Here is a 24476-nt window from a genome sequence, read left to right as displayed (position 1 = left end):
CTAATTGGGGTATGGGATAGTCCGGGGCTAGATTTTGCTAGTGAAGGAGGCAGTTGGGACTTCCAGGCTGAAGGGCTGGGGAGAAGACCTTGAATAGAGAATGAAAGCTTGAAGGTGGCTGTAAGTTGGGGAGAGGAAGGCTTAGTAGAATCCTAGGTGAGTGAGGAGGCATAGTTCTCAAACTCCCATCCCGTGACACACTCTTGGTTATTGTGGTTTGACTCTAACAAGGAGATATGGGAGATTCTTGAGCCAGGGGCAGGATGAAAATGGTCTCTGAAGAATAGTTTTTGCAGCTACCTCTCCATCCCATTCACTGAAAAATACATCTTGTCTACACATCTCTTCAGCTTTTTTGGTTAAATTAGCAAATTATCTAAATCTATTATAAGACATTGCATTTCCACATTTCCACCTCTAAGCTTTCAAAACTTTCTTTCCTAACACCCCCCTCCACTAAGAGTAGGTACCCTGAAAGGGGAATGCTGAGAATCAGAGGTCTAGCATTCTCAGTGACAGACTGTCATATCCAGCCAGTAAGCAACCCATCGTGGACTGAGTGCCTCCTACAATCCAGGCAAACTGCCTGGGACTAGGGCTGAGAAAAGGAACAGATGACAGTCTCTGCCCTGAAAGCCTCAGCGTGAATGACAGTAAGCAAACAGGCAATTATAGCACATCACACACAGTAAGTGCTATGACCCATCTGGGAGCTGGGACAGCACCAGGGAGGGACATCTTCTCCAGGTTGGGGGTGGGGCAGGAAAAGGAAGCTGAGTACCTAAGAGAATAGGGCAACTCTAGGAAAGCTTAGCCTGGCTAAACAGAGGGTAAGAAGAGATTTGAGGAAGAAGGGAAGCTGGAGAGAGAGAAAAGTAGGGGCCAGATTATGAAGGATTTGTAATGTCATACTAAGGTACTGGTTCTCAGAATTTTTTTTTTCCTACAACACTCCTGAGGGATGAAAAGTAGGTCCATCAGCAGCATGGTGAGAGGGAACAGTTGTGGAGGTAAATCGCCTGTGACGGGTTGAAATACAGCCCTCCCTTGCCCTTCCCAGTTTGAGATTCATGGTGCTTATTAAGAGTCTAGATTTCTTCAGAAGTCTGACTAGCCTTGGATCAATTACCTCATCCTGCTAAGCTTTGTCTTCTTATTGGTCTACACATTCATGTGCTGGTTGAGGGTATGAGCTCAGGATCAATTGCCTGGTCTTTAGCCCAAACGACACCCACCATTCTCAAGCTATGTCACCTAGTATAAGAGCTGTTCACCCTCTTCGGCAAACTGGATCAGTACCACCGTGGTGCCTACATCAAAGGCTCAGTGAGCATGAAAGGAGGTAAAATATGTGAAGCTCCTGGCACGGTGCCTGGGGTGAGTGAGCAGTAAATGTCAGCTAACAGAATACTGCAGCTCCTCTGAGCCTCCCAGTGTTAGCAACCATGCTGTCTTTGTCATGCCCATTCCTATCATCGTTACCACCATCATCATCAACACCTTCATCATCTCCATCCTCCTGATGCTGAAGTTCTAGGAGGTCATTTCTCATTGGGTTCCTCCCCACCACTGTCCTTCCTTTCATAAGACACTGTGGTTATCTTATGAAAGAGAAGGCCCTACATAGATAAATTTTAAATAATGAGAGATTCATCATATTCACTGAGTTCCTGTTATGTGTCAGACATCGTCTTGAGTACTGAGGATATGAGCATGAGCTAAATGAAGTTCCCAATCATGGCACTTACTAATGAGAAGAGACATACAGCAATGATTCAATAAGCATATATATAGTATATCAGAGAAAAATAAACCAGGGAAAGAGGGACAGACAGTGTCTCAGGTTGGGCAGTTGTTATTTTATATCAGATGATCAAGGAAGAGCTGGCCTAGAGGTGACATTTGAATTGAGGAAGGGAAGGCCACCACCTGGTGGATACCTGGGGCTGAAGTTTGGTGGGCACAGGGGACAAAATTACAAAGGCCCACAAAATAGGAAGATACTTGGCATATTGAGGAGCAATAGGAGGCCAGTGTGGCTGGATGGCAGTAATGAGGGGGCAATTAAGAAGGGATGAGAGGGAGCAGGGGGCCAGGACACAGGGACCCTTGGAGGTCATTGTAAAAACTGCCTTTGGCTCCGACTGTGTTGAAAAGTCATCACAGGGTTTTGGAAAGAGGTGTGAGAAGGTCTGACTTGTATTTTGAGGGGCTGCTCTGGCTTTTGTATTGAAAAAAAAAAAAACAACCACAGGGAAGCAGCAAGTGCTTAAGCAAGGAGTCCAGTAGGAGGGTATTTCAATAACCCAAGTGAATGTTGGGTGGTGACTTGGAGCCACGGGATAATGGTGCAGGTCACAAGAAGTCAGAGATGCTAGATAAAATTTGCTAATATATTGCACTGGGTGTGGGGAGATGGGTGAGAGAAGGAGAGGAGTCAAGGATGATTCCTGAGCAACTGGATGGATGTTACTGACGTGCTGGGATGAGGAAGACCACGAGTGGACGAGATCAAGTGAGTATTCATATTGCCTCTGTGAGGTAGGGATTATGGTTTTCTTCCATAAAAACTAGGACTCAGTGAAGTGAAGCCTCATATGGTGCTGGGAGTTCCAAGAAATAATTCCCCTGTTGCATGGAGCTCAGGCTTTGGAGCTGGGGAGCTCCTGGGACCAGGGACCACTGAGACTAACAGACACCCTGTTTGTGGGGCATTGAGCCTCATGCCTTGGCCTCTTGTCAACTTGGAATAGAGAAGAAGCAATTAAAGTAATAGGGGCTTTCTATTTAGCTATTCTAACTGAAATGCAGAAAACCAAAGGGCTGAAGGCTTACAGAGCTCTAGGTAGTTGAAGATCCTTGTAGTTCAGGGTGTTCAGAAGCATCTTTGCACAAGCTGGGGGAAAGGAAGAGATGGCTTTAGCTCCTCCTCTTTTCTACCTACATTCCTGACCATCGAACATACTTTATGGAAAGTGAAATGGAAAAGGCTAAGAAGAAATCAGGAGGAGACAGGAAACTTCCTCTAAATGCTTGTTGTGTTGACAAATAAAACAGGATAAAAGAATGGAAATCCCCAAGAACCGCTGGAGTCTTCCTGTCCCAGAAGGTGTGCTTCCACGACTACTTACCAACCTCCTCCTCTGGGTGTAGCCGAACACCATGGTGGAACCACAATCCAGAGGGAAACAGTGCTGCTCTTTCAAGTTAAACCCATCAGAGCCTGTGGTCTACAGGCCACAAATGGTGCTGGGAGCTCCAAGAAATAATGATGAAAGAAAAATGTTGAAATCTAGACATAGAAGTTCTGTGTGCAGCTAGACTTTCAGTGACTCTACCTACTCTTTATTCACTGAGTCCTGCCATGGGCCCAGGATCATACAGTGTCTCTCCTTTAACCCTCACAACAATCAGGTGAAGCAGTTTTTATTACCTCTGAAGACACAGAGGTTCAGAGAGTTCACATTCCCCCATCAGTCATGGAGCTGAATTTGAACTCGAGTTAGTCTATTCCAGAGCCCATGTCTTAACCATTATACTTCACTACCTCCCAAAAGGAAAAGGGTGAGAGGTACACACTAATAACGGTCCCATCTCCCATCCCTTCATTCTCCCAGGGCTCGGTGGAGGCAGAACGTTCAGAAATCTGTCATTTTTAAAGCAGGTCTATGTGTTGAATCAACTTTTAAAAATTTTTAAATGTAATTATTTCTCATGATAATCCGACTACTGGGAATTCCCTGGTGGTCCAGTGGCTAAGGCTCTAAGTTCCCAGTTCAGGGTGCCTGGGATTCAACCCCTGTTCAGGAAACTAGACCCCACGTGCTATGACTAAGTGTTAGCAACTAAAGATCCCTCGTGCTGCAACTAAGACCTGGCACAGTAAAATAAATTAAAAAAATAAAAATAAAAAAAAGAAATACAATTGATTGAAAAAAATCAGATGACTATTTTCTATAAGAAATAGATTAATAATAAGAAAGGCCTTTAGAGATACAGAAATGGTGACCTTGAAATCCAGAGAAGTATACTTCTCAAGGTCACAGAGTTTGGTGTGCTTGGCTGAGCCCCCAAAGCCACTTTGCAAATTATCATGACCTCTGCCCTAACAGGGATGATTGCTTGAAGGAGGATGGTTACTTTTTTGTGCACTAGAAATTTGAAACACAATCTGCGGAAGTTTTTAAACAAGGTTCTTCTAGCATCTTCTGATATTAGTCTTCTGCTTTCGTATGCCATTTCCTTTCTCCCCTCCTAGGTCAGAGTCATAGGCCTTGTTGAGCAGGGAGTTTTCTATCAGAGCTCCTAGTGTTTAGGTGGAGTGGGGACTGCTCTCTGTCTGGGGCAAATGATTGTATTTCTAGTCCAGAACCTGGTTTAATCTACTTTGGCCTCCCACACTAATAGCAACTCTTGTGCCAGCCTGGCCAGCTTCTGCGAACCTCTGCAACCTGGACCCACTCCACCCAGCTCATCTCTCTTTCCTAATTGCAGCTCACACCCTTAATGTCAGACAGGTGCCCGGGGTTCACCCCCATTTCCGCCACAGAAATATCCTCCCTACTCTCCTCCTATGCAAATCTATTTTTCAAGGCTTTGTTCAAGAACTTTCCACCTTAGAAGACTTCCCCAGGTGCAGCCTAATGGTTTGCTTTCCAAGTTTGTTTTCCATTTGTAAGTCTGGATGACACAATTTAGCCTTCAAAATGTTTCTGCACATTTCTCCAAGTGGAATGCAGGCCCTTTGAGGGCCGGGACATAGGTTCATTCATTCACTAGAGATTTTTAAAAGTATCTTATAAAGTGAGATTCATAGAGACATAGGCAATGGTTGCTTCCTATCCTCAAAGAGAGGAGACTCTAGTACTTTGCAGATATTGATCTGGTATATAGCAGACCCTCAACAAAGGTTTGCTATGTTGAACTAACGTACACAATGCTTTGCAATTGTCTTCTATGTCTAAGTCGCATGAGAGGTATCATGTGGTTTACAAGTAAGGTTTCATGAAAGAGAGTATTTGAACTAGGCCTTAAGGATAGGGAGTGTTTTTTTAAAGAAGGAATTGAGAGACGTTTCCAGGGAAAAGAAACAGGGTTGCTAACTCACAGGCACACACAGACAGACACCAAGATTAGGGGGAAAGGAGCTTGTAAAGTGGAGCTCAGTACATGTCCCAGTATTAACTGGCCTTATTGAGTGTGAACAAACTGCTTAATTTCTCCACGGCCCAAGATCCCCTGAGGAAGGAAATGGCAACCCACTCCAGTGTTCTTGTCTGGGAAACCTCATGGGCAGAGGAGCCTGGTGGGCTACAGTCCACCGGGTCGCAAAGTGTCAGACTGCGATTTAGGGACTAAACAACAATATTAAGCCGCACAGGCTCCGGAAGAAGCAGATCAAGGTTCAGATTACGGTTATGGGAGATCTTGGGACAATCACTTGGGGTGGGGCTCAAGCTCAGTTTGTCTCCCATTAAGCAGGGAAAATAATTTCTATATTAGAAGATATCAGTGAGGTTTGGTAGAACATATATGTAAGTTGCGGAGCACAGGGCCTGGCATTAGTTTATTTCCTTCCACCAAAGTAGGCATGGAAGCCCTGATCTGCCGTCCTCTCACTGCGGCCGCTGCCGGTTGCCAGCGCGTAGCACAGAGCCTGTCCTTAGTGGGGGCAGCGGACACAGTGCGGGGCGGGGGAGGCAAAGAGAAAATGGAGTTGAACGGGCTTCAGAAAAAAGTCAACAGTGTCGACAGCGAATTGGCTGGGCTAAGTGGGCTGCTCATGACTCTTCCCTTGAACAGTCTTCACGCAGCCCGTCAATATTTGCAAACTTTTCCGAAACATGCCTTTGGGGCCAACTGGTTTTCAGAAAGCCCTTTCTGCCTAGTCTTCAAACCCCAGGAAAGAAAAAAGGTCCAACCCCAGGAAAGAAAAAAGGTCCAACCCCCGGAGGCGTGGAGGGTGGGATCGGGGAAGAGTGAGGGGAGTTGGGGGTTTCCCCAGCTCCCCGGAAAAAGGAATGGGGGTCTCTTCTTGCCCCTTTACTCCCACTCCCAGGAGCACGGCTCCTGGGGCGCCCCCCTTCATTTCCTCTCTTCGCAAGGGTCCAGAAGGGAGCGGGGCTCGCGCTGAGTCCTCAACACTAGATTTTGCCCGGCTCCTCCACTTCTGACCCGCCCGGCCGCCTTTCCCCGGGGCACCCGGGGCCCCAGCTCAGTCACCAGTCCGGGTCCCAGTTGACCCAGCCCTCTGCCCCCTCCCTGTGGCCACCTCAGCAGCCGGTTCCCGCCTCCTTAGACCCGGCCCGGCCGCTCCCCACCTCGCCCCCTACAGCCGCCTGCCCTGACCTCCATTGACCCGGCTGGGATACCATCGTCGCCCCCCGCTCCCACCATGCCCCAGTAGACCCCGCTCGGCCACAACCCTCCCCTCCGCCGAACCCCCAACCCCTGGACCTTTTTGCTGGGCCGCCCCTTTTCCTCGGCCACCCTCATCCCACCCCGGCTCCCGTAGACCCGGCTGGGCCACCGCCTTCCCCTAGATCCCCTCGCCCTATCCCAGCCTCCGTAGACCCCGCGGGGCCGCCCCCCGCTCGGCCCTCCCTCTTTGGGGTCGTGGCGGCAAGGGGAGGGGCCGCCCGCCGGCCCCAGCGTGCGTGGCAGGCGCTCCGGGCTCGGCTCTGCCGGCCTCCCTTCCCGGGAGGCGGGGTCGGCGCCGCGGCGGCGGCGGCGGAGGCAGGCCCCCTCCTCCTTCCTCCCTCGCCCGGCCTCCTTCCTTGCCCGCCCGCCCGCTCTCGCTCTCTCTCTCTCGGCCGCTCCGACGCCAACAGCGCCCGCGTGCTGCTCGCCCAGCCCCGGGGGAACCCGAGGAAGTTTCCCCGGCCGCGCGCCCCACTCGCTCGCCTCGCAGCCTGCGGCCTCAGCCGCCGCCGCGCCCGACATGCCCTCGGCCAAACAAAGGGGCTCCAAGGGCGGCCACGGCGCCGCGAGCCCCTCGGAGAAGGGCGCCCACCCGTCGGGCGGCGCGGATGACGTGGCGAAGAAGCCGCCGCCGGCGCCGCAGCAGCACCCGCCGCCGCCCGCGCCGCACCCGCAGCAGCAGCACCCGCCGCAGCATCCGCAGAACCAGGCGCACGGCAAGGGCGGCCACCGCGGCGGCAAGTCTTCCTCCTCCGCCGCCGCTGCTGCCGCCTCGTCCTCCGCGTCCTGCTCGCGTAGGCTCGGCCGGGTGCTTAACTTTCTCTTCTACCTCGCCCTGGTGGCGGCGGCCGCCTTCTCGGGCTGGTGTGTCCACCACGTCCTGGAGGAGGTCCAGCACGTCCGGCGCAGCCACCAGGACTTCTCCCGGCAGCGGGAGGAGCTGGGTCAGGGCTTGCAGGGCGTCGAGCAGAAGGTGGGTACCCAGGCCCCCGACCTCCGTGCTCCCGGCGGCGGCGGCTCCCGCACACACAGCCAGGCCCCCTCGTGCCCTCCCGGCGGGGGCCCTCGCCGGCCCAGGCCGGGTGTCCTCCGCCAGCGGCTCGGGATCCCCTCGCCCCGGCCCTTTGGCTCCGAGGCAGCCCCCAGACCCTCTTTGTTAATGGCCGCTGAGGAATCGGCCCGAGGGATGGACCGCTTCGAGGATGTTCCGACCGCCTGGGAGGGTGGGCCAAGGGCCTGTCACAGGACATTAGCGGTGACCTGTAAGGAAGCCGGCATGCTCTGGGGAGCTCATTCTTTTTGGATTAGGAACCGCTGAATGGGCAGAGTTGTCTGGAGAGGAGCCTGGAAGGGAAACCAGCGCATCCCTGGAAGCCTCGGGCAAGGCCGCACCTCTGCTCTCCCCGTGGGAGACATCTGAGCCAGATTTTAATAGACCCGGAGCCCGGGGATAGAGAAGCTAGTGATGTTACTCGTTTGTATAGTTCTGATGAAATATTTCATCTCGTTAGGCCCCCTGCGCTTTATTAGACTAGTGTACCTAAGTGGGCCTTGGAAGTATGATAGCATATTTCAGCCTTAGAGGAGAGGAACGGCCAAAGATACTAGGTCACACTGGTGAATAATACAGAGGTACATTTATATGGTGTTTAGAGGGCTTACTCACTTATTATCTAATCCTCATAGCAACCTTGGGAGGGAAGGAAGGAGAGAGGACTGGCAGTTTTGACTCTGTTTTCCAGACCAGAAAATTGAGATTTAGAGCTTAATTGACAAAGACCGCAACTGGTGAGTGGCAGGTTGCATGACAGCCTTGAGGCCACTGGGGCCTGTTTCAGGTTCCAATGGACCCACCTTTCAACAGGAAGCTGCTTAGGGTCTACCTTTTCTGATTTTTCTTTTTACACCAAGTGCAGCTCCTTCAGCCTCATTCCCCCTCCTCCGTCCTCCACTCATGTCATTGCTCAATGAAACTTGGTTGCATGATTGAAACAAAAAATCCCGCCACCTCTTCTGAGCCCGGAACTGCTGCCTCCTTTTCCCAGCATGCTGCCGGCCCTGCCAAGTTTCTATTGACTGTGTAGAATATGCGGGACTAGGAATTTCCTCTTAAGACTGGTGGAGCAACTGGAGTGAGTCATTTTGCTCCATGCTGCAGGCCAAGGGAGGTGACTTTTTGAAGGGAATTAAGTAGGCAGCGCTGCTTTGCCTATCTGGAATGTCAAATCATTCTTAAAAAATAGACATACTGCTGAAGTATCATCAGTAGGCTCTTTGTTTCCTCTCTTGATCCACCCACTTACCAATCAATCATAATATTTGGTGAAGTCTGATAGTCGCATGGCTCCTGGTAGGCCCTGTGGAGGGTATGAAGGTGCAAAGGACAAATCCTATTTGTGAAGCAGCCCACAGGCAGGTTTTGGTTGAGGGTGACTGCTGTGTGAGTTCAGAAGAGAGAGAAGGTGGAGTTTGCCCAGGCCTGTGACCCGGTGGCCAGCGTGGTACCAGTGTAGATCTATATGGTGGTAGATAACTGTTGAGAGATGGCATGAGGAACACACAGGCTTGTTTGGCAGACTCTACATGGCCATCCTGCCCGCAGCAGAGTAAAATTTAGGAGGCTGTAAGAGGGGAGGCTAAAGATGAGGCCCAGATGGTGGAGGTCTTGAGTTGAGCCAGGAGAAAGAAATTGAGGTTTATTCTTTCTGCTTCCTCCCTGTCCCCTCCCTTATTCTTCCATCTGGTTCCCACTCTTGCTCCATCTCAGCTTTGTACAGATTCCCTTTCCTTTTGGGTACTCAGTTCTCCCATCTCCATAGTAAGGGGAGGACTCTTTCCAGGTTTTCAAGAATCCACCTGGCTATAAACCATTGAAATTATGACCTTTCTTTTTTAGTAGTGTAGAGGCTCATATTTAATGCCTCATGTTTGTTGTGCATTCATCTGACTCTCACGGTGCTAACAGGTACTGATAAGTACTGATATGATCCCCTTTTCACAGACCGGGAAGGTGAACACCAGGAGGCTGAGTAACTGTACATGGTTACACAACCAGCAGTGCTAGGATTCAAAGTGCAGTGAACTCCTAGAACACGGTTCACCACTTACCTATTCATTTTGCCATCTTTCCCATGCCTTGCTTAGTACCTAGTAGGTGCTCAATTAATGTCCATTTCATTGACTTGGAACATTTGCCACATAGGATCTTCCATTGCATGTGGTCACTTCTCTCTGGATCTCCAGGGTGGCCAGTAGATTTTACTTTGCCTTAAGGAGTGAGTAGTGACGGATGGTCCTCTGACAAACTAAGTTTGAGCACCTTATTCCTCTGAGGATGAGGGTTTGGTTCTTCTCAGAGACATATTCTTACTGTATTATTATTATTCATAATTAGTCTTCGCTGTGGGCCAGGTGTTCCCAGTTACCCTCTGAGACATGAGCACCACTGCACAGATAGGCCAGCTGAGTCTGGAGCAGTTGTGTTGCTCATTCAGGGTCATGTGCAGACCCTCGGTGGTGGAGCTGGGGTTGGAATCAGAGCAGTGTGACTTTGAAGCATGCTATTCCACTGCCCTTTGGGGTGCCCACCTGATCTCGTTCTCAGATGCTCTCAGATGTTCTCAGACCTGGGCATGGCCCCAGTCTGCTGAATGGGCTGAGAGGCTGGCCTGTTCTTATCCTGAAGATTCAGCAGGCACAATTAGGCGCAGGGCTTCAGAAACCCTGATTCTGCTCTAGGCCCTCTGAAGGGCTTGGGTTGCCTTGGCAGATCCAGGGTGGCATACAGTGATTTTAGAAGTTGGCTTAAGGCCGGTGGGGTCAGTTGAATGAGACTAAGAGCTGTCTGTGGGCGAGTGAGTTCTCTGGTCATATTTCTTTGTTCTCTCATCTTGCTCTGGGCTAGGAGTCATGGCTTGAGGCTGAGCAGCATTTCTAGGCACTCAGTGCACTTTAAACATGCTTCTGCCGGGGTGTATCACTGGAGGCCAAGAGTGCAGTTTCTAAACTCAGACATTCTTGGCTTCTGATGCTCAGCTCTACCACTTCCCAGGCTCCTGCTTTGTAAAATGGGGATCAATAGGTGCTTCCATGAGATTATTATGAGGGTGGATTGAGATGATGTCTCTTAAATTTGCATAATTATTTACATCAAGTTCCTGTTGAATATCAACCACCGCTAACTAGTCTCTTACCCCGCCTCTACTGTGAACTCCTTGAGGGCAGGGATCCTGTCTTGGTGTCACTCTGCTCGGGCATCTTGTCCACCACTTAGTGGGCATCCCACATATGCTGGGGAAACAGATAAAATCACTGCATATTGATTATAACGGGGTCTTTGCATGTGAAGATGAACAGCTCAGAAGATGAACAGCACCAACATAGGGAGACACTGTCTGTGCTCTTTTCATTGGTTTCATCTGTCATTTCTGATCTAGGTCCCTTCCTAGCCGTCTGTAAAGAGCCAGTCCAGGTTAGGAGTGACAGACGGGTTGGGGAAATGGACCAGCCTGGGCTTCTTCAGGCCTTGCTCTGTAAATTCATTCATTCTTTGATTCATTCAGAAAACACTGATGAACACCTACCATGTTTCAGGTACTGTGCCTACCTGTTGACACCCCTGTTCTGAAATCTGTGCTTAGAACAGGCAGATTCTGTGATTGAATAACCTAGTTTCAGAGGAGAGCTGTCTCTGGTACCTTCTCAAGGTGTCCTTTATGACTCAGGTTATATTTGGTTGAGCAGGCAAATTGTCTAGTATTCTGGAGTCCCTGAGAACCTTATTCTAATCTGCTTTAAAATCACAGACTGGTAGAAGCAATAAAGGACTTTAGAAACCGATTTGTTAATAGATGAAGAACTTGGGACTTGGAATTTGAGTGTGACTTCCTTGTGCTCACAGAGCTGGTTATTGGTGGGACTGGAACTAGAGCCCAGGGTACTATTCCTAGTCCTGTAGTGTTTGCCCTTTGTCACTGGGCCAGGGGTGGGCTGAGCTACTCCAGAAAGATGCAATGATAATGAAGGTGACAGTTACTGTTTACAGGTTGCATGGTGATAAAGAATCTACTTGCTAATGCAGGAGACACAACAGATGCAGATTTGATCCCTGGGTCAGGAAGATCCCCTGGAGGAGGAAATGGCAACCCGCCCTAGTATTCTTGCCTGGAAATTCCCATGGACAGAGGAGCTTTGAGGGCTATAGTCCATGGGGTCGCAGAGAGTCTGAGCGACTAGGCACAGCTATGTGTTAGGCCCAATTTAAGCGCTTTATATATATTAAACTCACTTTATTCTCACAAAACAAGCTAATGAATTAGATACTATCTTTGTTTCCATCCTGTGGCTGAGGAAACCAAGGCATAGATATGCTAAATTACTTCCCCGTGATCACAAAGCTAGAAAGTGTCCAAGCTAGGATTTGAGCATAGGTGGTCCCATTCTAAAACCCATGCTATTTTTTTTTAAAGCCCTTCATTATGGAAATGTTCAAGCATTAAGAAAAGAAGAGATCAATATAGTGAACCCTACTTTCAATAATCATCAATTTTTTCTATTTTATTTAATCCATTCACCACCCCTTCCTCCTTTCATTTTGTCCTGCTCAGTTCTGCTCAGCAGTTCTGACTGTTTTGGCAGGCCATTAATCATCATACTCTCAGCCTCTCAGGACCTTAAACCTGCTCCCTGGAGTGGTTCCCAGGTCAGACCCTGTTCAGGGTAGAATTTATTTAGAATGAATGTATAGTGGCAGTCAGTATCATAATGTGTTCACAAGCCAGAAAATGCTAAGGGCCACTGGTCCACTGATCACATTTTCAGTTAAGGATGTGATTTGTTCAGGGCCAAAGAGCTAGAACTACCAAGCAGAGATCTGAACCTGGTCTCCTGCCTTCCTGCCCAGTGTCTCCCATGTGCCTCAGCTTTGTTTCTGTGAAAACTTGGGACCTTTCAGTTGCAAGAGCTAAAAATTCAGCTAAAATTGCCCTAAAGAAAGATGGAGGGAGGGAGAAAGATAATTTATTGGCTCAAACTTACTAGTTCCAGAGTAGATGCCTTCAGTATGGCTGTCTCCAGGGGTTTAAATTGTATCTTCAGAACTTGATCTTGCCCTCCCTGAGTTCTGCTTCCTTCTGTGCTGGCTTGATCTGTAGGCAGGCATTGATCATGTGCTGGTCTGAGCTGTTCCAGACTTCCCTCATCCTATAGCTAGCAATTCCAGTAGAAAGAGCTTTCTATTCCCAGTAGTTTTAAGAGAAGTTATGCAGTTGACTTGCTGGCCTGGCTTAGGCCACATGCCCATCCCCTAATCACTGTAGTTCCAGGCCAGGGTGGGGAAGTGGGTGGATGGAAAGCATTGATTGGTCAGGCCTAGAGGGCTTGTAGTGGAGCCTTTGGGTTGGTCCCCCAAACCATATGGGCTGTGTGTAAGGATGGTTCCCCAAAGGAGAATTATGGTGCTGTTCTGTTGGAGGAGGGACCTTTAAGCTGGGCAGATCAAAAAAAATATAGCTGAATTGCATAAAACCCTTCAGCAGTTCTCTGTGGTTAACATCTGTATTTTGGTTATAGGTGCAGTCTCTGCAAGCCACATTTGGTACTTTTGAGTCCCTCGTGAGAAGCTCCCAGCATAAACATGATCTCACAGAGAAAGCTGTGAAGCAGGGGGAGAGCGAGATCAACCGCATCAGTGAAGTTCTACAAAAACTCCAGAATGAGATCCTCAAAGACCTCTCTGATGGGATCCACGTGGTCAAGGATGCCCGGGAGCGAGACTTCACCTCCCTGGAGAACACAGTGGAGGAAAGGCTGACGGAGCTCACCAAGTCCATCAATGACAACATCGCCATCTTCACGGATGTCCAGAAGAGGAGCCAGAAGGAAATCAACGACGTGAAGGCCAAGGTCGCCTCTCTGGAAGACTCGGAGGGATACAAGCAGGATCTGAAAGCCTTGAAGGAAGTGGTTAAGGAAATACAAACCTCTGTGAAGTCCAAAGAGAAGGACATGGAGGCCCTGAGAAGCACCATCCAGACCATGGAGTCGGATGTCTACACAGAGGTCAAAGAACTGGTGAGCCTCAAACAGGAGCAGCAGAGGTTCAAGGAGGCGGCCGATTCGGAACATCACACCCTTCAGGCGCTCACGGAGAAGATCCTCCGGGCTGAGGAGTCTGCCGCCCATCTCCCCGAGGAGATCAGGAGACTCGAGGAGGAGCTCGGCCAGCTCAAGGCCGCAGCCCTCCGGCCAGAAGAAGACGGGGCCTTCAGACCCTCCGAGGCCTTTGAAACGCTCCAAAAGGAGAGCCAAGGCTTGGACTCGCGGCTGCAGAGCGTGGAAGACGGGGTGCAGGCGGCGCGGGCAGCCTCAGCGCGCCAGGGCGAGAGCCTGGAGGCGCTGCGCGCTCAGAGCGAAGAACAGGCGCGGCGCCTGGCGGAGCTGCAGGAGCGCGTGGCCGGCCTGGGCCCCGACGCTGATGCCGAGGGCGGCCTGGCAGGCACGGTGCGTGGCCTTGGCGAGGCCCAGCTCTCACTGGCCGGTGACGTGGACGAGCTGAAGCGCCGCGTGGCCGAGCTCCCCGGCGCTGTGGAGGCTCTGCAGAAGGTGCAGGAGCAGGTCCACACGCTGCTGGGCCGCGAGGCCACCGCCGTGCCCCCCCAGGACCTGCTGGACAGACTCTCCTCTCTCGACAACCTCAGAGCCTCTGTGGGCCAGGTGGAGTCGGACTTAAAAATGCTTAGGACTGCTGTGGACAGTTTGGTCGCGTACTCGGTGAAGATCGAGACCAACGAGAACAACTTGGAGTCCGCCAAGGGTTTGCTAGAGGACCTGAGGAATGACCTGGATAGGTTGTTTGTGAAAGTGGAAAAGATTCATGAGAAAGTCTAAATGGATTGCGTGTGCAGGGCACGGATGGCCAGTGCAGTTTTTCATGACCAAAAAAAAAAAAAAAAAAATGGCCCCTCCTCAACTCTCCCCCCACAGACAGGTCCCTCCACGACCCGCACCACCAGGACCTCCCGGGCCTTCCATGGTTTTGTGCCTGGTTAACTTATTTATGATGGTTACCGCGCACCAAGGGTTGTGCAAAAGTCTTCTGCTTCAGCTTTGGGGCTGGGGGCCGGTTTCCTGAAGGCACGGTTTCTGTGCCTCAGAGGCACCTTCTAGAAGGGATGTCTCTTCCTAGTGTCAGGGAAGAACCGTAGTGGCTGCAGTTGAGGATTAACAGAAGCAGATTAACCTCAAAAATCCTGCCTGGCTGGCAGATTTCAAGCAAAATGTGGGGGTAGGAGGTACCTTTCTTTTTAATTGTCTTTAAGGAAAATTCATTTTATTTTTATCTTTTTTTTAGTACTTCTGGCCGAGGTTTTCATGAGATGTCACTCACTTCTTGTCTTCCACTTCAAACTGGTTACAGCTCATTAAGGTCAGCTCTGAATTGAGAGGGGGACAAGCCCTCGGTTTTTAGTTGCATCAGCTGCTTGATGGTCGCCTCTGTGGGGAAAGGTGTCTTTTCCATTCCTGAACCATTTCACGATCTCAGTGGTAACTATGCAAAGAATTCAGCCGGTTCTGAATGTGAAGACACAACCCCCCACAGAGTCCCCTGTGGCTGACCCGTGTCACCTCTTGATAAGGCCCCAAATAGTGCGTTCAGAATAAGGGTTTAGAATCCCTGAGAGTCCTTGGATTCCTTCAGGAAATGTATTACGAGAGCTGCTCATAAAGGCATAGACTGCCTCCCCAGGGAATGGAGGCCACCGTCTCTCTTTTATCACAATGTTCTTGAAGAGGTTTGCTGTCAGCAGACCCCATCCATCAGTGAGGACCGTGTGCATTTTCTGTAGCCATTTGCTGTTCCCCTTCCCCCTTTGAGCTGTACTGTTCTTTAATGGCTGTCTTGCCCTTTAAAAAAGAAAAAAGAAAAAAAGAAAAAAAAAAGGAAAAAGAAAAAAAAGGTTTGTTTAGTTTACTGTGAAATGAACTGTATGGCTTATTTACAGTATTTTTAATTCTTAATAAAACACTTGAGCTTTGTTATGACTTTTCCAGAGTGGTGGTTTTCTGAGAATTTGGTAACTTTTAATGATGTATTAATGTGCAGTATTCAGAATTAGAAAGATGGGTAATTTTCAATTGTAAACTTTTTTTTTTTTTTAATTTTTCAATCAAGATGTCCTCCCTGTTAGGCCTGGGCACCTAGTTCTGATTTGACTATTAGCAGTTTTCTTTATAGGTCATTGCTTGACCCCAGTGCTTAACTATAGCAGAGGGTTACAACCCTGGCTTTCTGTTAGATTCTTGGAGCCTTAAAAAATACCTGGGGACCCTCTCCATAGATTTTGGATTCAGTGGGTACAGAGGGCTGGCACTAGCATTTTAAAGGCCTCCTAGCTGAGGGACTTCCCTGGTGGTCCAGTGGCTAAGATTCTCTACTCCCAGTGCAGGGGACTCAGGTTCGATCCCTGGTCAGGGAGTTAGATCCCACATGTCACAGTTAAAAGAGCTTGAAGGCCACAGCTAAGACCTGGTGCAGCCAAATAAGGAAAAATAAATGTTTTTTAAAAAAAAATCAGTAAAGTTTCCCTAGCTGATTCTAATGTGCAGCCAGGTTTGAGAACCAGTGTGTTGATTCATCTGTGTGACCTTTGGCCCCTGTGCAAACCTAGGAATGTTGACTTCTCAGGTTGCCATACACCTACCACTCTATAACAAAGGATACTGTTCATTGAATTGAGTACCTGTCTGCCAGTGCCAGGTGCTTAGCACTTCATAGGCCTCAGTTTATTCCTTCTAATATTACCCGGAGGTAGGCAGTATCATTCCCCGTTTTATAAAGGAACAACAGGCTTGTAAATAAGCACAACGTACAGTCATTAGCTAGGAGAGGGCAGGGCTGAGGTTTGAACCCAGTCCCTGCTCTTAACTGTAACAGCATCCTCCACCTTCCACCAGCACAAGGGCAGGCCTTCATTGACCTGGGCAACACCTCCTGTCTGTTGGTTCAGAGACTGCATGAGCTCTTTTCTCTCCCAAAGGGAGAGAGGGCACAGGGGAGACCAAGACCTGAGTGCATACGGACCTTCAAGCTTCCACTCTGACTGGAGGGCCTCTCATCTCTGAACTTCTCTGTTGGTCATTCTGCATCCTGGGGTCAGCATCCCTAAGCCTTCACAACTCTTATTTTTCCCAAAGCAGTTTGCGCATCAAGATGGGCCCTTTATTAGTGTTAGCTATCATATCTGTATTTTTATTTTAAAGTCAAAGAGTTGATATGTATGTTTTAGCAACTCATTTTGCCCTCTTTGGGGGAGGGTGCTGAGCAGGATAAACCCCCATGTTTGGAGCAAATTAAATTCTGATTCTCAGGTCGGTTGGTTGCATCAGGCATATTCTTGCTCTTTTACCTTCATTTCTGCAGTCCTTAATCTCCGACTGTGGAGTAGTTTAATATATTCTCATTTAATATTCATAGTTGAAAACATCTACTAGGGTCAGAGAAGTAATCAGATATAAATTCAAGTGGTAAAGATAAAAGGAATGCATTATGAGATCTTACCCCAAATAATCACAATTCAGTCTTCCTCGTGACTCTGCTCACTTATTCATTCAATGGACATTTGTTGAGCCCATAGCCAAACATTTTGCCAAATATCAGTGAATTCAAGATGGACCTGACAAGATCCTTGTCTTTCAAGGACCTATAGCTGAGTGGAATGGGAGTGACAGTCCTGAAAGCTGGTAGATGGCATAAGGAATCACAGGTGCTATAGCCAGGTCTAATGCAGTACAGAAGAGAGAGTGGCAAGTTCTGCGAGAGTTGGGCTAGGGTGGTTAGAATAGATTCGCAGAGGCCTGCGGGAAATCAATTGGAATGTGTCCGTGAATAATGGGAACACTCAGGAAACATGAGGCTGCCCCGCCCTTTGAACAGGGGATAGGCACAAGTTACTGAAGGCCTTGATTAAAGTGGATGATTCAGGGACTTCCCTGGTGGTCCGGTAGCTAGGACTCCATACTCCCAGTGCAGGGTGCCCGGGTTTGGTCCCTGATTAGGGAACTAGATTCCACATGCCACAACTAAAAAGATCCTGAATGCCATAATGAAGATCAAAGATCTTACATGCCACAGTTAAGACCCAGTGCAGCCAAATAAATAAATACTAAAAAACAAAAAAACTGGATGACCTGGCACCAGGATAATCGACTGCAGTGAAATTCCCCAGGCAAGACTGGCAGCATGCTGGTAAGGAAAGTGCTACTGTGTCGCCTGGCACTTAGGATGGTGATGATACCTAACAGGATGACTGTGAGGGCTGCAGGGGGCCATGGGTGGAGAGGGTTTAGGTTAACACGGCATCTGGCTATAGCAAGAACTCCAGGGCTCATGTGCAGCCACACCAGAGGGTGAAAGATTGAAATACTTCTGTGCTGCTTGGTAAACACCTGCAGCCCCGAGTGCCTTCTTTTGGGACCACTAACCTTCTTGCAGTCCAGCAACCGGCTAAAATATGGATGTACTGGAACCTCTAGGACAGTGCTTCAGCCTCATGGCCAGCATTAATTCTGATGACTGCGCACCCATGCTTTGACAGTGGTTAAATATTTAGAAATCACCCTATGTTTTCCACAAGAGCCTGTGGAAAAGACCCTGGAAAAGACTCTGATGCTGGGAACGATTGAGGTCAGGAGGAGAAGGGGCGTCTAGAGGATGAGATGGTTGGATGGCATCACCAACTCAATGGACATGCATTTGAGCAAACTCTGGGAGATCGTGAAGGACAGGGAAGCCTGGCAGGCTGCAGTTCATGGGGTCATAAAGAGTCAGACATGACTGAGCAACAAGGAAATGTTTTCTTCAAAGCATGATTCTGAGCTATGGATCTAAATATTCAGTAATATCTGGACACACTGCACCCCTCCCCACCCCCATCCCCCTGACATCTCACAGGGTTCAAAACTAAAGTCATTGTTTTTCCCTGGAATCAGGGTAACCACTGCTCCCTCATTGCTTGAACTAGAAGCTCAAGAGTCCCTCCTGTCTTCCCAACTCTCCCTTTTCCTGTTCTTCCACATCATCTTGGATAGAAACCTGGACACAGCCACTCCATCCCACATCCCCCAGCCTTTACTCCATCACTGGATGGTCCCTGAATTCCAGCAGCAACCCCTGACTGCACCCTCTGCCTATTAATACAGAAACCTGGTTCATGCACTCACTATTCACTCACTACTTGGAGAGTACTGCTTTTTGTGGAACAAAGAGATGCCAAGGAACAAGACATGTGGTTCCTGCCTTCATGAGGTTTACAGTCCAGCTCTGGGGAGGCAGTAAACGTGGAAAGAAACAGAGCTAACTGTACAAACTGCAGTCCGTATCTTGAGGGATATGAACAGCTCCTAGTTGGCCTCTTTGTCCCCAGCCTGGTTCCCATTCAGGCAATCCCCAGTGGGTAACCGGTGTGATGTTCCTCAAAAGCTTTGAGAAAGAAAATGTCTCAAAAGTCAGCCTGTGTCCTTTCCCCCACTTAATCCTTCAGTGTCTCCCCTTTGGCTTCAGAAGAATATCCCAGTTAAAAACCTGTGCTCTTACAGACACAACAGGTCACATATTGTATGATTCCATGTATATGAAATATCCAGAATAAATCTACAGCGACTGAAGGCAAGTTGGTGGTTGTGGGGGCAGAGGGAGGGGGAAGGAGTTGTGGAGAGCATCTGCTTAGCAGGCACCAGGTTTCTTTTGGGGTGATGAAAATGATACCATAATAGTGGTGGTTGTTACACAACGCTGTGGTCATACTAAACTCCATTGAATGATTCACTTTAAAATGTTTAACTTTGTTATGTGAATTTTATCTCAATCAAAAAAATGGAAAAAAAATGGAAAAAACAAAAATAAACAGAGGAAAAAATCCTGTGCTCTGAATTACTCTAGAACTGATTTCTTCACTGAAAAATACCCAGTACTTCTTGAGTTTACTTTTTATTGAAGTATAACACGTGGGCTTTAAGGCATACACATCAGAAGTACACAGCTGAGTGAATTTCTACGTGACACACCACATGCTAACCACCAGATCAAGAGAGACGTTTCCAGTACCTCACAAGCTTCCTATGCCCCACGGTCATGTCAGTTCCCAAGGTAACCACTCTTCTGACCACCATCACCATAGATTAGTCCATTCTTGACTTTTATATAGATTGAATCATACCACATAAGACCTGGAATTCCTTTTAAAAAAACTACATTGAGATATAATTCACACAGTACAAAATTTATTAAAATATACAATTGCTCTTAGTATATTTACAGAAGGCTGAAGACATTCTTATTTGCTAAATCTTGCCCCTGTCACATACTTAAAAAAAAAGGCGCATAGTAGGTGTTCAATAAACAGTATCTGTTTGCGGTCATAAGGTTTTTTGAACTGGACAAACAATGTTAGGGTCTCCATCTTGCTAGTCAACAACTCTGAAAGGACAAAGAAGTGTGAAGAGTGGTAGAAACCACTCCCCTCTCAGGCTGGGTCCAGAGGCGAGGAGGTGAAAACCACAGAGGAAGGGGCTTTGACTGCCTGTCCTCCTCCTCAGGCTGCATCTGGTCAGGACTGGATTCCACAGGCTGCCATTTATTCTCAACAGGGCAGAACTGTATTCATTCTGGGAGACAAGATGAAGGCTGAGGGCCCCTTTCCTTGAGAGGTTCCCACACATGTATGAAGGATCACATGTAGTACGGCATGCAGTGGTAGAGGGTTGCACACAGGAGGGGCCGACGAGGCCCTGGACCTCTGTTGTCGCCTGCCCAGCATCAGTCCTCCCGTGTTTGGCAACAGCTCTTCTGTTTTTATTCACAGAATCACCCCTTCCCATTCCCAGTCCACTGCCATTTGATGAGACTGACTGTGATAAACACATGACCCAGGATTGGCCAGTGAGAAATCCCATTCTCCTGGTTTGATTTGTTCGAGATGAACAAGCCGACTGAAAAGATACACAAAGAAATACTGCTAGTGTAGACCCCCAAGGACTACACTAAAAAGATACACAAAGATCTTCCTGACCCAGGAATCAATCCGGGGTCTCCTGCATTGCAGGCAGATTCTTTACTATCTGAGCCACCAGGGAAGCCCTACACAACATGAGAGTTAAATGTTATCTGGGGCAAAATGAGGACTGTAGCCCAGAGACAGCACCTCAGATGGATAGCTCCAAGAGACTGCTCCAAAGAGGCAATGGGGGAAGGTCAGTATATAAGACTTTGGTGAAAGGGGAGCTTAATACAATCAAGTGCTTATTTTATAAACGATTTTCTCCTAGTTATGAGGAACTGATGTCACCACGAAGAGATTTGGTGATTTTCTAGATATGAAGAGATGAAAGGATTGGATCATGAAATCAACTCCTGAAAATATCTATCTAAAGACCTGTTCTACCAGTTTTCCTCGAGCACAGAGTGCCTCACCCTTCACCCTGAATTCCCCTCAGAGGGTGTTGAAGGTTGGCAGCTGCGGCAGCACAGGGTTCAATCTCCACAGAGGCCGATGGCAAATGCCCTTGTTGTTGTTCAGTCACTGGCAAATGCTCTTGGCAAGTGTCAATTTGTAGTTGACAAATACATGTCCCAATCTCACCCATTGCTGCTGGGACTTTCTAGAAAGGGGTGCCCTTTGTCCACTGGCTGGATATAAGCCCACAGCAGCTAGGGGCCATCTTATGTGGAGAGATCACTGAGAATGAAGCTGGCATAGAGGAAAGCAAATCCAAGGGATGGCAGTAACTGGTTCCTTATGACATAGAATGAGAACCTGGATCCAGCTGTGCCCTAAAGCTCCAGAAGCCACGTTCTTTACTACATGGAATCGTACACCATTATGCCAACTTTTGGCTCCCCTGGTGGCCAGTGGTAAAGTATCTGCCTGCAGTACAGGAGACTTGTGTTCAATCCCTAGGTCAGGATGATCCCCTGGAGAAGGAAATGGTAACCCATTCCAGTATTCTTGACTGAAGACTCCCATGGGTAGAGGAGCCTGGTGGGCTACAGTCCATGGGGTCACAAAGAGTCTGATGCAAGTTAGTGACTAAGCAATGACAACATACCAACTTTCACATGGACACAAAGTGACGTGGAGCCATGCAAATGATAAGCATAATAGTACTGCTTATAACTAAAAAGACTGTTGCTGTTCAGTCACTAAGTCATGACTGACACTTTTGTGACCTTCATGGATTGACTGTGCCAGGCTCCTCTGTCCATGGGGTTTCCCTGGTAAGAGTATTAGAGTGGGTTGCCATTTCCTTCTCCAAGGGATCTTCCTGACCCAGGGATCGAACCTACTTCTCCTTCTTTGGTAGCTGGATTCTTTACCACTGAGCTGCTAGGGAGGGAAACCCTGTAAAAGACTGTCAGTTCAGTCACTCAGTGGTGTCTGACTCTTTGAGACCCCATGGACTGCAGCACGCCAAGCTTCCCTGTCCATCACCAACTCCCGGAGCTTACTCAAACTCATGTCCATCAAGTCGGTGATGCCATCCAATCATCTCATCCTCTGTCATCCCCTTCTCCTCCTGCCTTCAGTCTTGCCCAGCATCAGGGTCTTTTCCAGTGAGTCTGTTCTTAGCATCAGGTGGCCAAAGAATTGAAGTTTCAGCTTCAGCATTAATCCTTCCAATGAATATTCAGGACTGATTTCCTTCAGGATGGACTGGTTGGATCTCCTGGCAGTCCAAGGGACTCTCAAGAGTCTTCTTCAACACCACAGTTCAAAACCATCAATTCTTTGGTGCTCAGCTTTCTTTATAGTCCAGCTCTCACATCCATACATGACTACTGGAAAAACCATAGCTTTAACTATATGGACCTTTGCTGGCAAAATAATGTCTCTGATTTTAATATGCTGTCTAGGTTGGTCATAGCTTTTCTTCCAAGGAGCAAGTGTCTTTTAATTTCATGGCTGCAGTAACCTTCTGCAGTGATTTTGAAGCCCAAGAAAATAAAGTCTCTCAGTGTTTCCATTGTTTCCCCATCTATTTGCCATGAAGTGATGGGACCGGATGCCATGATCTTAGCTTTCTGAATGTTGAGTTTTAAGCCAACCTTTTCACTCTCCTCTTTCACTTTCATCAAGAGGCTCTTTAGTTCTTCTTCACTTTCTGGCATAAGGGTGGTGTCATCTGCATATCTGAGGTTATTGATATTCTCCCCAGCGATCTTGACTTCAGCTTGTGCTTCATCCAGCCCAGCATTTCTCATGATGTACTCTGCATATAAGTTAAATAAGAAAAACAAGCAAATAAGTAAAAGACTGTAAATACCTAAGAAGTCTGGTAACCTAATCAATGACTACTTTATCCCTTGTTCAATCAATGTACTCCAAAACAAAAATAAAAATGAATAAATCAGAAGCTGTGTATCAATGTGAATGGATCTCTTAACTAAATGCTGAGTGGGAAAAAAAAGAAAAGAAAATACACAGTATGAGAACTTGCATGTAAAATTAAGAAAGCATACAAAGTAATACTGTATATTATAGTACAAGTGTCAAAAAGTAGCTAGGACACTGACTATCCAAATTCAGATTGGTTTCTTAGGTTAAGTGGGGATTACCTGGGTATTCATTATATTGTTCTTAATATCTTTTTTCTTCTCTTAACAATTTATTATGAAAATTTAAACAAAAAATGGAAAGAATTGTCCAGTGAACACTCATACATTTACCACTGAGATACTACAATGAATATTTTACCATCACATGTATTTCCCACACATGTGTGTGTGCTAAGTCATCTCAGTTGTGTCCGACTCTTTGTGACCCCATGGACTGTAGCCTACCAGGCTCCTCTGTCCATGAGATTCTCCAGGCAAGAATACTAGAGTGGGTTGCCATGCCTCCTCTAGGGGATCTTTCCAACCTAGGGATTGAACCTGCATATCTTACGTCTCCTGCATTGGCAAGTGGGTTCTTTACTAGAGCCACCTGAGAAGCCCCATTTCCCCATACTTATATACATATTTTGGCTGCTCCACATGGCTTACAGGATCTCAGTTCCCTGACTAGGGATTGAATCTAGACCAAGGTAGTGAAAGCCTAGAATGCTAACCACTTGGCCCCCAAGAAGCTCTCAGTCTCTCAATATTATTGATAACTTTTTGTATGTCAGAAATGTTTTGCAATGAAAATTTTTTAAAAAGGGGGAATAAACACCAAGGAAAACATTCATACTTTTAAGAAATTGAATTATAACTAACAGAAAACACTATATTAGTTTCGGGTGTTACAACACAGCGATTTGATATTTTTATACATTATGAAATGATTACCACAAGAAGTCTAATAACCATCTGTCACTGTCCAAAGTTGTTACAATGTTGTTGACTATATTCCGTATGCTATATGGGCTTCCCAGGTGGCATTAGTGGTAAAGAACTTGCCTGCCAATGCAGGAGACGCAAGAGACGCGGGTTCAATCCCTGGGTCAGGAAGATTCCCTGGAGTAGGGAATGGCAGCCTACTCCAATATTCTTGCTTAGAAAATTCCATGGACAGTGGAGCCTGGTGAGTTATAGTCCATGGGGTCTTGAAGAGTGGGACACAACTGAGCTTGCACACACACACACACACACACACACAATGTTGTGCATTACATTCCCATGACTTATTTATTTAATAATTGAAAGTTTGTATCTCTTATTCCCGTTTACCTATTTCATCTCTTCCCTCCATCCCCTGTCACTCTGGTAACTACCAGTTTGTTCTCTGCATCTATGACTCTGTTTTGTTTTGTTTGTTTTGCTTTCTAGATTCCACAACTAAGTGAGATCATAGGGTATTTGTCTTTCTCTGTCTGACTTATTTCACTTAGCGTAATGGCTTCCAGGTCCATCCACACTTGTCTTGCCTCCAGCGGCAAGATTTCATTTCTTTTTTATGGTTGAGCAATATTTCATTGAATATACATGCCGCATCTTCTTTATCCATTTATCTATTGATAGGTTGCTTCCATATCTTGGCCACTGAAAATAATGCTGCAATAAACATACGCGTGCACATATC

General features: G+C 47.7%; 1 protein-coding gene across 1 annotated transcript; it reads left to right on the top strand.

The window, feature by feature from the left end:
• Positions 1 to 6803: 6803 nt before the first annotated feature.
• Positions 6804 to 15462, top strand: CKAP4 (cytoskeleton associated protein 4). Its single transcript, XM_002687658.7, has 2 exons — positions 6804 to 7393; positions 12991 to 15462. Exons 1-2 carry the CDS (start codon positions 6941 to 6943, stop codon positions 14305 to 14307), a joined length of 1770 nt encoding a protein of 589 aa, XP_002687704.3. The 5' UTR covers positions 6804 to 6940; the 3' UTR covers positions 14308 to 15462.
• Positions 15463 to 24476: the final 9014 nt, after the last annotated feature.

The sequence above is a fragment of the Bos taurus genome, chromosome 5 (genome assembly GCF_002263795.3).
Source record: "Bos taurus isolate L1 Dominette 01449 registration number 42190680 breed Hereford chromosome 5, ARS-UCD2.0, whole genome shotgun sequence".
Lineage (NCBI taxonomy): Eukaryota > Metazoa > Chordata > Mammalia > Artiodactyla > Bovidae > Bos > Bos taurus.
Note: the sequence above shows the minus strand (reverse complement) of the source record. Positions and strands in the feature narration are given on the sequence as shown.

Excerpts from the sequence above, each read along its gene's own strand:
- CKAP4 (XM_002687658.7), top strand. The coding sequence starts at position 6,941 with ATGCCCTCGGCCAAACAAAGGGGCTCCAAGGGCGGCCACGGCGCCGCG. Across the intron at positions 7,394-12,990 it reads TGCAGGGCGTCGAGCAGAAG|GTGCAGTCTCTGCAAGCCAC; the intron begins GTGGGTACCCAG and ends TTTTGGTTATAG.